The sequence below is a fragment of the Parasteatoda tepidariorum genome, chromosome 3, assembly GCF_043381705.1.
Source record: "Parasteatoda tepidariorum isolate YZ-2023 chromosome 3, CAS_Ptep_4.0, whole genome shotgun sequence".
NCBI lineage: Eukaryota > Metazoa > Arthropoda > Arachnida > Araneae > Theridiidae > Parasteatoda > Parasteatoda tepidariorum.
This window is the reverse complement of record NC_092206.1, coordinates 85,029,536-85,042,747: the sequence shown is the minus strand read 5'-3', so window position 1 is coordinate 85,042,747 and position 13,212 is coordinate 85,029,536. Positions and strand designations below refer to the sequence as shown.

General features: G+C 26.9%; 1 protein-coding gene across 5 annotated transcripts in view; it reads right to left on the bottom strand.

Moving 5' to 3' along the window:
• Positions 1 to 13,212, bottom strand: part of LOC107436836 (centromere protein J) — a 46,528-nt gene that overhangs the window by 7,153 nt on the left and 26,163 nt on the right. For all 5 annotated transcript variants that reach the window (XM_043047411.1, XM_043047415.1, XM_043047412.1 and 2 more), the window contains 4 exons: positions 9,800 to 9,964; positions 8,453 to 8,583; positions 5,810 to 6,071; positions 3,709 to 3,852 (listed from right to left, as the gene is read on the bottom strand). In XM_043047411.1, the coding sequence (XP_042903345.1) occupies positions 3,709 to 3,852; positions 5,810 to 6,071; positions 8,453 to 8,583; positions 9,800 to 9,964 (702 nt within the window). The remainder of the gene's footprint in view (positions 1 to 3,708; positions 3,853 to 5,809; positions 6,072 to 8,452; positions 8,584 to 9,799; positions 9,965 to 13,212) is intronic.

Genomic DNA, 13,212 nt, shown 5'->3' with positions numbered 1-13,212 from the left:
TCCTGGGCGAGCTTATTGTTATAGATGGAGGGTGGTCATAATGTAATGGCTCTTCGGTGTATATCTCTAAAATTGTGTTATGTCAAATAAATATTTTTCCCCTTGACATTACATATCCACCTAATGTTAATTTGAATTCCAATGCCGCGGAATTTTTCTAAAAACCTTGTTATGAAGAGCCCACTCTAAACATTCGCCATTTCGCAAAATGCGATAAAATCGTAAATTCGGCAAAATAAATAATATTTTGGCAAAAGTATTGGCGAACGATTTTTTTATAGAAAAAAAAATATCCATATATATTCCCCTTGATCTTCAAATTACATCAATAGGATTTTTTCTGAACAAAATCTTATTTATTCTATTTAATTCGAGTAATTTCCCACAGATATACTAATAAGAATTATATCAAGACTAGATAATATAAGCAACAAAAAAAACAACAAGGAAAAAAAACTTAAAATACATATAAACACATATGTTGCCAGATCACATGATATATTGTGACAAAACTCTTACCGTTCGCTAAGACTTCTGAAGTTTGGCTAACACTTTTGATATTTGGCTAACTTAGTGGTTAGTAAATTAAAGTCCTTAGAGTCTTGGTTATGTCAGATATTTTTCGAAATAAAAACAAAATTTTTGGAAAAAAAACACAATGCATGTTTATTGTAAACCAATTTTTTCTATTCAAAGCATAATTAATTTTGTCTTTTAAAAATTAATGTTCCCGTATTTAGACTTACAGTCAACTATCATTACACACATAATTATTAGTAGTTATTCGTATATCTCAAGATTCTACTTTTTCGAATACTATTATAGAATATATTTTTCTTCTCTTTAGAACATATTTAGCTCTGAACTCGCTATTTCTAAAACTCGCATTCTTGAAATTTTTTTAGCGTCCCTTCAATTTCGAGATGCCGAGAATATATTGTATTAGCAATGGACAAATAAATTTTTAAGGGAAATGATTATTTAGGAGAAATAAATAGTTTGAGCCCAACATGCCATAATAATCCTAATATTTAATATACAAGTAGCTTTAATGTAAAAAAAATTTCTACAACTGGTAATTTAAAAAACCTTGATGATTAAAAGTGCATATTTTTACAACTAAAAAAATTTAGAGAAATTTTAGCACTATTACTGATGAATATCCAAAAACTAATTCTGTTTACATCCCTATTCACAAAGATTTCTATCCTTCATACATACCTCAAGGTGTGGCACTGACTACTATTTCCAGAGGTATTACAAGCTGCTTTAAAGGCAGGGGATAGAAGGCAAATTCTTTTACATAATTCAATGCTCTCATGAGGTTTACACTATTTCTCAACTTTCGGATGTTTACTTGTAACAAACAAATTGTTGTAAAATTTATTTGGGAGTGTTGTTGTGTTTCGTTTGTTTAGTTAAAAAATACAAACACATACTTTAAAAATGAATATTTCCAAAACAAAGTGGGAGGAAGAGAAAACTAAAACATTAATAAGTATATATAAAGTGGGGGAAATATTCCAGCAAAATTCAATGAAGTAATTTAAAATAATACTAACACTATTAATAAAAATAAACAACATTAAATGTGGTATAATGGTAGTTGAATCATGTTTTCTGTTGTACTAAATTATGGAATGCAGAGTAGAGATTTGAAACAAAAAAAAAATTTTTTTTTCATTTTGGAAAGAAAAAAAAAGAAAAAAACTCATGCTTAGTTAAAAAATTGAAAACCATACACATGTGTATACTTACAAACTCTAGTATATTAGTAGATAATAAGGCAATCTTTTTTTTTGTTGTTGTTGGTTTCAAAATATATAGATAAGCATTACTTTACAGAAAGAGATTCCTTATTAGCAATTCATTGTGAAATAATATTGGCAAAAATAAAGTCAACCTTACGTTTTTTACATTAAATAGTGGTGAAATTAGTGGATATTTTTAAATTTGGGAAAATTAAAATCAATAAAATTTCAAAAGATGTGGAAAGAATCGTAAAGAATGTGAAGTTTTTAAGGTTTGGGAAGGATACTATGTGAATGGAAAATATGTATTTATGAGTAATTAAACAAACAATTATTTTAAAGTTTTTTTATTAGAGTAAATTGTAAACAGTTGTGAATGTTTATAATATGACTTGGCATTCGAATGTAGACAATTTTTAACCCCTTGGTCCTTTTATTTGCACTTCTTTTAGAAATTATGTTACATTAGCATAATGAATGCCACAAAGTATGCTCTAATCCACCTAAAAAGCTTATTTTTCTAAACAGTATAACTAATAACAACTTTTCAGCTATGAAACTCTTAATTCAATATCAAAGATATACCAAAACAATGTACATAATCATCAGCGTACAAATCAGTACCAAATCAATGGTTCAGTGGTTTTGTTCGTTAAAGGAAAAGAATTCAAGATTCATACCAATCGAAAGATATTAACGGAAAACAATAACAATATTACGCTTAAATATTTCCTATATAATGGCTGGAGTTTAAAAAAACATAGTTCCCAGCAATCTGTAGTTCTGATAACTTTAAATCGGAAGTTTATCAATAAAATTTTCAAATTTAAGTTAAAGGCACAGCCAACACCATCTGTAGATTTTACTGACAAGCAAGAAAAGGTTCCTTTTCATTCAGTCACACAATCTTTGCTTTCGCGGCATATTTAAAGCTTCTATTAAAAAGTAACTAGCTTTTTCAAAACACAAAACATATTTTTAACCTATATTTGTATCTTGTGTATATTTATTTATAAAAAAAGATTTTCAAAAGAAAAGCAAAAGTAATTTTACAAACAAAACTTTAACCACTTTATATTAATATTTCTTTCTTTTTTAATCTTCAACAATTTAGAGTTTACAATTCTTTAAGCAAAAATTAATGAATTAGCGAAAAGATAATTTGAAAACTACAACAAAATCCTTTTTAATTTATAAAGTTCCGATTACTTTATACCTCCTTCCTATTACTGCTATAACTTTATTCCTCTCTATGATGATATTCAATATCAGTACTCTCACATTCGTCTAAAACTGAAAAAAGTAGTGGCAAAAAACAAGCTGAAATCTATGAATAGAGACAAAAACCAGCAACTTTTTCTAGCACAATTCTATAGGGGCGGGATAGCCTGGTTGGTAGGGCACTGGGCCCATGTCCAAGAGTTCACGGATTCGATCCCAGGCCCACCTAAGACTCCCCGTGTAGTAAAAACCTGTGTGCACGTTAAATCTACAAAGTCCTCCATGTTCCCATAACAAATCAATACCTCTGGGGGTACAAGAAGTTTCCTTGTCTTCTGGATTGGTTCAAAATTACAAGGCTACGAAGTTGAACATTAGTAGTCTTAAACCCAAAATTGGGTCAGCTGATCAACGATGGATATAAAAAATAAAAATAATAACACATTTCTATCAGTTAATTACTGAAAGTAAGCACAAGGTACATTTTTGCTTTAAATATAGATGATTAAATAAATAAAAATGAATAAGTTTCTACATTTTTAGTGCATGTGGAAGCCCTGTAATGTTCCTCTTTTTTCAGTCTTCTTTAAAAAAAAATTTTTTTTTAACTATGATGTGATATAATTTTTAAAATAATATAAGTAAACTTGCACACAAGAATTTTCACTCTAAAGTGCATATTAAATATATAATAAAACTTGTACATGATACATACTGGAAAAGAAACCCCACTTACTTCATGTTTATCAGGATATATATATTTAGTCTGCCCATTATGATATACAATATAAATAGTTCCATCAACTCTGATAGTCTTCTTTGTGCCACTAGGATATATTATTTCTGTGTCACCAGAAGGGAGAAGTTTTTGTACTATATCCTATAAGGGATTAAAAAAATCTATTAAAAAAATTCATGTATTTTGTTAAAGTAATGGTTTAAAAAAAATAGAAACTGATTCCTAAAATAAAATCTTCTAATACATGAATTTTATTATTTATTTATAGAAGAATCTTTGCAAAAGAAAATGCAGAAATATATTTTGCTAAAATATTATTTTTCGAAAGAATAGTACTCACTCCTGTAGATTTATCTCCCAGTGTTTAACTTTTAAAGATAAATATTTACATGAATATAATTTTAAATTATAAAGAGAACTTGAATTGCTAAGGCAGTTTTTTAAAATGAAAAAAAAAAGTTTTGCTAATAAAAAAAAATAAGAAAAATAGGATTTTTAAAAAATAGGAACTGATTAATGAAATCTTTTATACAAGGGTAAAACAATTAGTCAAGTAATTTTAGCTGCTTGCAGTTCAGATAGGAACCGTAATTCTGATAAATCGTCTTTAATGTTCATAAAATCAAGTCTTTATCATTCAAATAATTTTCCACAATTTTAGTTCACAAAAATATTTTCAAAAATTCAAAAATTCAGTGAATTTGAAGTATATTAAAGCATTCACTCTTGCAATATCGAGAATTCATGAGAACTCTGATTTTAAGAGGGAAAAGTTTTTTTTCTTTAGTGGGTATCAAGACATTGTGGTGTTTGGGACAATGAACAAGTGGACCTCCTTTCAAAAGAAAGTGGCAGTTTACTAGAACATTCTAACACTCTCTTATTGGAGGATAAAACTGTTTGTAAAAAATTATTTATGTCAAATACCTTACGAGACCTTGGACGGCCCTAAAAAGCTGGAGGAGTAATTTTCTTATTCCCGACAAGCCAAGATGCAGTGCAACTATGACCTTGTTTCTCACTTGCACCGTATAGGCATTTCAATCATTTCTATTTATTCACTTTGAGACAATAATGGACAGTGACCGTCTGCTCTACAAAGCAACTTCGTGGTTCTACACAGGAGTTAGATCATTCATTTGGAAAGACCTCTGTCCTCTAGTTCTAATTTCTACTGTTTGAATCTATGCTTAATATTTTCAACTCTTTTAAATCCCGTGAATACGAAATGGGATATTCAATATAAAATCGTAAAAATAAGAAACAGGATGCACGATTCTAAATTATGTAAATACCAATCGTGATGTGTGATTTTAAATCTTGTGAATGAAATTCTTAATCCTGTTTGAATAGGTAGGGAAAAGCATACAACTGCAAATTTTTCTTCTTCTTGAGAACTTTCTTAGAAAAGACGGATTTTTTAAAATTATATTGAAAAAAGAAAAAAAGCGGAAAAAACTAATCCTTGATATCAGAATACCTGGAAGTCAAATGAAAAAATGTAATGGCGTGAAATATGCGCGAAGCAAATAAAAAAATTCTAATATTAATCTCTGTTACCAAAGGAATCCGTAGGTTAAGGAAATTTTGCCTGTCTTCACCCTTTTTAGTAATATTAAAAGCTTTCCAAGAACAGTGTTAGTGCACATTATACATATCTGTAATATGTATAATTTATGGCCAATATCTTCTGATTGTTTAAGGTATGAGTGCAGCTCTACTGACATGTGAAAACATGAAATCCAAAAAACATCCCAACCCTTCTTTAATTCTCCCTTTCATTTTTCCATTCAAAAAATAATAATAATAATTATCTCGATATACCTAACATAATAAACTATCTAATTATTACATAAAAATAATCTTATTTTTTTAAAAAAATAATTGGATTTTGCAAGTCTCCATCCAGAAGAAATAATTTAATTGAGATTAGATCAAAATATAATGGTGAATTTATAAATACAGCAAAAAAAAAAAACTTATTCTGTTAAACAAGAATTTGTAACACAACATTGAAAAAGTATGGTTATTTTTGATTAAATTTTGAGTACAAAGATTACAGCATAACTAACAAACTAATAATACTTTTCTCACATACAGGTTGGATTTTTGAATTGCTGACTTCTGAGAGAGGAGAGCCATGGCTTTCAGCATCCTTATTCGTACTTTTGGTAAAATTAACATCATTTTTTGGATCATGATCAAGTTCGCTACTTGAACGGTCATCTTTAGATTCCTCACTAGCGACATCATTTTTAGAAGTGTCCAATTCTGGAGGCAGGTCAAAATGAACTTTTGGCTTTGAAGAATTAACTTTAACAGATTTGTTAGAGTGAGATGTTTTGAGCGAAGAAGCTTTCCTAATAATAAAATAAAAAATTATATTACAAAAAATATTATATAATAGGATTAAAAAATTACTACAATTAAAAAACAAACAGTAAAAAAAATTGAATAAAATTTTCTACATTAAAAATGAAATATATTAAAACTTTTAATGTACTATTAAAGAGAATAAGTAAGAAATTTAGAATATTAAGGTCTTCATAAAAAAAAGTTTCTTAATAATTCCTTAAACATTGGTAGATACCAGAGTGTGATAATCATTGAAATACAGGTCAGAATTAATTTTTTACCATCCCAAACACCTTTTTTGATAGCATTTTAATAAAAATTTATGAAAGTAAAAATTAATCAATCAGACAAAAATGGCATTAACACCAATTGTCATCAACACTCATATTAAAAGTCTAAATCAAAAGCATTAATTATTATTGGCAAAAAATATTAGGTATTATTAATAATGAAGTAGTAAGCATTGATACAATAAATGCAGAACATTACTATTAGCAAAGAAGTAATAATAACAAAATTATTAAGCCTTATCGTCAAATGCATACCCTTCAACATCTACTTTAAAATTATCTCTTTTATCATAATTTTCTAATAATAAGTTAACTTGAGAGCCTCATTTTTTTTAGCATATTTGATTATATGTTTTGCAGATTAATTAAAAATTTTAGTGGATTTTATACACAAAATATTCAGCACATATTTTATCCTTGCATCTTCTGCACAAATAATAGTACTGAAAAGTCTGAAATATATATTCACATGACCTTATTAGCAAGATTGAGCCTAAGAATTCCTGTTTTGTGACAAGAATAAACTCAGTTATTCAAGTTCTTTACTACAATACTGTAAATGTGACAGGTGAAATAAGATAGTAAATTAAAAGTAGAACAAATACAAAAATTTTGTAGATTTTGCACACTAAATATTCAGAGCACATTTAATCTTTGCATCTTCTGCAAAAATAATAATACTAAAAAGTCTGAAATATATATGCATGTGACATTACCAAGACTGAGCTTATAAACTCCTGTTCTGGGACAAGACAAAACCCAGTTATTAAAGTAAAGTTCTTAGCTACAATATTGTAAACATCACAGGTGAAATATAGCAAATAACAAATAGAACACATACAAAATATTAATCTTAATTGTAAAAAATTAAGGACGAATTTATAAAATGGATTGATTAAAACAGCAAAATATATGGAGCTATTAGCAGAAATTGAAGAAATTCTAACTAAAGCAAACAGTTCAACTTTTGAAAGTAGTAACGTTTTCCAAAACAAGGTATAGCCATTCATAAAACTTAGTTGAAATAAATTTTGACACTTTAAGCATTTTATACAGGGTATCTGCTACATTTTAGATTTTCAAATTCATGACTAATTCCAAGAACTTTTTCATGACTTAACGTAGTTACTATTTTCTCCGACAAAAACAGAATAATACATTTAAAAAGCATTATAAAAACGTTAATTGAAATAATAGGTATTACCAAAACTGTTATATTCTGCATCTTCATATTTATTGATTTTTAAAACTAAAAAGGAGAGTAAACAAAGAGATGAAGCAATAAAATAGCTGAAAAAATAATAGCAGAGCAAATAATTCTTTTTTCTTTTTTACTGCAGAATTATATTCTAAAGATATATTTCTTGTTCATCAGCAAGGTAAGAAATACTCCTGACTTTTCTATTCTCGTTTCGGAATTTTAAAAAAATTGCTAATGATTAGCTTGCTTCAGCTAGAATTTTAAATTGATAAAATAAAAAAAATAATTAATAACAAATATTCTGAAATCACAGAAGTTTAAAAGNAATCTGAGAAAAAGCGGAAATCCGCGGAAGAATCTCATCCCTGTACATAGCTCTAAAAATGACATTTTTTCTTTCATTTTTTGAAAAAACACCATAATTTTCAAAGAACATGACAAAAACATTTTATATTTTAATAAAATGTGACCCTGAGCTGGGATTTTGTTACAAATTCAGATATTTGGAACACCATGAAATTGGGGGGGGGGATTCCCTTTTAAAAATAAAATTTTTCAGTGACCTAAATGCATGACTTTCCATGATTTTCTTAAAAAAAATAGTTAAAATCATGACATTTTATGACAAATTTTGTTCAATACCAAAATTCATGACTTTCCATGATTTTTCATGACTTTCCAGGTGCGCGGATACCCTGTTTATTCCATTCTTTTGTTCTATCTTATTATGCTTCAAATGTTTCAGAAAAGCTATTGTGATGGAACAAACAATTTAATAAATAAGTGAATATTATAAAAAGTTACAACTATTAATGAAACAAGTTATGCCTTGAAGTATACCTTTAAAATACAATTTATTCATAAGGGAAAGAGCTATTTAAAATTCTTATACTACCTTTTTGTTGTATCCTTTTTCTCATTACTATTAAAGCTATCAGCTGTAGATGAATCATCATCTTTTTGCCTTGATTCTTCATATTGATCAGACTTATTTGATTTAGGTGTCTTGAATCGATAGCGACTAGCCTAGTAAATAATAAAACAAAATTATCAACAAAAAGGAGACATAATTAGAATAATATTCAACGTATTTTAGAAAAGAAATACCAGTTTAAAATAAAAATTTGTCGCGTAAGTGTAATTTGGAACATAAGTAAAATTGAAACAAATAAACTAAAAGATTTGCACACATTGTTTACAATTTCTTATGTAAAATGAATAAAAATTGGCAGAATAATTTAAAACATTTTATTTAGAGATTTAAAAGCAGTAACTTAAATGAAACACACTTGAAATTTAAAAGTCAGTAATTAACAAAACACACTACATTCAGCTCTTAAAACTAACGAGCATATTTTTATGATCTTAGCAAGTAAATTCTAAATTTTTTTTTTTTAAAAAAAAAGAGTTTTTTTTTCAAAAATAGGAGCAAATATGATGCTTTATGTGTGAATAGCTTAAATAAAATTACTTGCAGGGTATATGCTACATTTTACATTATCAAATCTATGACTTTCCATGAATAATTCCAAAAATTTTCCAGGACTTAACAAAGTTACTATTTTCTCTTACAAAAACACAACAATAAATTTAAAAAAGCATTATAATAACATTAATTGAAATTATAGATGTAACCAAAACTGTAATACTCTGCATCTTTATATTTAAAGATTTTAAATTCAAAAAACAGAGTAAAGAAAGAGTAGAAGCAATAAAATAGCTGAAAAATATATAAGAGCAAATCATTTTCTTCTCTTTTTTTTGCAGAATTATATTTTAAAGACACTTTTCATATTATATTTTAAACACTCCTTATTTTTCGGTTCCATTTCAGAATTAAAAAAATTAAGGACTGGCTTGCTTCAGTCAGAATTTTAAATCTATAAAATAAACAAAAATAAATAATAAAAAAAAATTCTGAAATTACACAAGTTTAAAAGATAATTTGCTCTAGAAATGTTTTTTCCTTCATTTTTTGAAAGAACACCATAATTTTTAAAGAACATGATAAAAACATATATTTTAATAAAATATGACTGTGAGTGGGGATTTTGTTAGGAATTCAGATATACGGAACACCATGGAACTGGAGGGGGAAGAGTAAATTCCATTTTAAAAATATGGATTTTTCGGCATAACTTTCTAAGATTTTTTTTTTAAAAAAAAATAGTTAAAATCATGACAGAATTTGTTCAAGACCGAAATTCATGACCTTCCAGGCGCGCAGATAACTTGTACTTACTCTTAAAGATTTGAGTAATTCATCAACTTGTTCTTCTAAAGTAATCACTTTCAGTTTTGACTCTTCTCTCTCATTTTCTGCTGCAACTAATTGACTATTCAATCTCCTGTTTTCTTTAGTAAATTTTATTTTTTGTCTTCTCAGCTCTTCCTGTAGCTCCTCATTCTATTGAAGAAAAATAACAGAGTTCATACTTAATTTCAGGAAAATGTTTTGATGTGCATCGGCACAATAAAATATTACAAACATTTGAAAATAAAAGTTAATATGCATAAATATCAGTATAAAACAGAGTATTCCTACACATTAGTTCATAGTGTTATACAGTATTATGATTTATTCACAAAATGATACAGCTACAAATCAAACCCTTGAGTGTAAATACTTCCAAATATTCTAAAAATTAGAAACAAGACTAATTACTAATTACTTAAAAAATTCTTTATCTTTAGTACAAAAAAACTAAATTAAAAGAATTCTTATTAAGGTAATAATTACACATGAAAAAAAAAACATTAAAGTTTTACTTAGTTCCAATAAAAGTTTATTCCTATCCTAAGAATTGTAATATCTAGAGGAATAGTCTCAAGTCAAATAGTCCTTGTTATTTTGAAGGAAAGAGTTAAATATATATATATATATATATATATAAAATCCATAAAAGTAATTAGAATTCATATTCAAAGATTTATGAGCAATAGATTTTGTAAATTAAAGAAATTTCAATGATGAGTAACTTTCTCTTGACATAAATAACTGAAAATCTGGAAAATTATTATTTGAAATTGAGCCGTGTTTGAAAGATTTTACCTTTGACCCAGAAAAAGACACCAATGTTTCATGCTGTATTTCACAACGATAAATTAAGATGCTAAATGTAATATTTTTCACTTATTTTGACCTAAATTAAAACAAAATAATGAAAAAATGTGTTTCATAAAAATTCTGATTTAAAGAGTTAACAGTTAGAGGTTCAATTGAAGGGCTGTGTCTTTCTTTTTCTTTTTTTTTAAAAAAAAAAGAAAAGAAAAGAAAATTAATTTACAACCTAAAAATGTGTAGGAAAAATTTTGTATTAAAAATGGAAAATGCCTGACCTTTTTCGCAGACGTATCCGGCGATGGTGACTCCGAGTCCTTGTTGATCCTTGACTAGTTCGACTTCGAAAGTTTCCATCTCCGGCTGGTCATCTACTAGATCTTTCTCGAACACCCCCAAGCGACCATCGCTTGTTGAGTAAGCACCCTGAAAATGAAAACAAAATTTCTCATCAAGAATCAACAACTTCTTTAGAAAATAAATTTAACAAACTTCTATAAGAAAACATTAGTAATTTTTTCACGGTGAAACCTATTGAAGCAGAACAAATTTTGATATTTCACAGCGAGGTAATTTTTTTTCCAAGTTAAAGTGCGGAAATATCAACAAAATAAATAAAAAAGATGATGAACACAGAGAAAATAATTGGATGGTGTGATGCATCACTAGACTAATAGTGGATTAAAAACATTAAGTTTTAAAATAGGAGATAGAAAACAAAAATAAAAGATAGCTTATGGTTCTGTCTATCTTCAAACACAACAGATATTTTATTATATATTACAGTTTATTTTTGTTACTTCTAAACTTCAATAAATAAGGCGAAAAACTCAAAAACCCGTAGGCAAATTTTTTTCCCCTCTAAAACACCATCCAATTAAAAACATCCAAAGCAAAATTTTAATTCATTTCACTAAAAATTAGAAAACTTCAAAATAAAAAAATTCTCTTAAATTCTTCCTAGATAATGTAAACAAAAGACATTTTTAATTAAAATTTATTATAACAAAAGCTCCTTGATAAAAAAAATACAAAATTAAAAAACAAAGATCTTCACTTTTAATGTCATGGGTTAGTTTCATTAACGAGCATTCAATGTAAAAGATAATAAAACTGAACAAAGTTGCTATTTTAATACAAGGAAATATATAAGTGTTTACAAAACTACGTATGCTACCTAAAAGGAATTCGTAAATCTTCTCACAAAAATGCATTTTCTTAATTAGCAAAATTGGACTTAATTTATAATGGTTCGCACAAAAGACTGTATTAAAATGATTAATTGAAGAATTTGAATTTAACTAATAACCCTATAAATCATTGTAATATATGAAATAGAAAGCAGCAGAATTCTGAGTATAGGAACAATATTACAAACCGCGTTTTCTAATTCTTGGAGAAACATAACTTATGATTTTTTTTTATTTTAAACACTACGATTTTGATGAATGCAATAAGATTTTCCTGAATATTTAGCTGTTATCACGAGAAAATTCTGGAAATGCGCTAAGTATCTACCTTAAAACAATGCTAAGGATTATTCTGATTTAAAAATTTCACCCTTGGAAAAAGTATCACAGTCTACTATATTCTCTCACACTCTTCAAATGATTTATAAAGAAAAAAACGTCACATATAATTCATTTCTAAGCGTTATTTTAAGTTTCAAGAAACAGAAAAAGTGCCATGAACGGTGGCTTCTTCATATCATTATTGTTATTCTTATTTAAAGAATTATATTTCTTTATATTATACAAAAAGAAATCGGTCTAAAACTGTTCCTCATTTTCGTTAGTGCATTCTTATTGCCAAAGGAAATTTTATGGAAGAATCTTTAATTCACGAATAGGAGAAGAGAGTCTTTGGCTTTCGTGAGTCTAAAATTAAAGTTTTAACGATTTACCTGCAAATCAATCGTTCATCTTTTATTTGAGGGTAGTTTCATCAGAGATTTTGATTGCAAGTATTAAAGGGGCCGGAAAGTAATGTCGTTTCGATGAATTTGATATTTTGTTGTCAAAATTTCATTTTTAATCAATAATATGTTTACCCACGTTAGCAACCACCTTTCAATGCCGGATCGAAAATGAATAGAAATGAATCGAAAAAAAAAAATGAATTGTTTTTAAAGACTAGCGAATATTTAATGCGCCGAAACGAAATTACTTTCCGGTATCTTTAATATAATTAATATGCATTAATATACAATTATTGAATTTGTTAACTATTTTTCGCTATTACACAGTTTATGTTTAACTTATTTAATCCCTACAGCTATTTTTTTGAAATATTTTAATTAAACGATTGATAAGTTATATTCACTTGTTAAAAAAAGTTTACATACTTAAAATAAATAATTCTTATGTATAATTGCGGGTAATCGACAAATGTATTTAAAATAATGAATTTAAATCTAAACATTTTATATATTATTAAGCATTCACTTTTCAAATGATTGCCAAACATTCTGGCAAAATTATTTAACAAATCTTTATAACAACTAAAAAAAAAAAAAAAAAAAAAAAAAAAAAAAAAAAAAAAAAAAAAAAAAAAAAAAAAAAAAAAAAAAAAAAAAAAAAAAAAAAAAAAAAAAA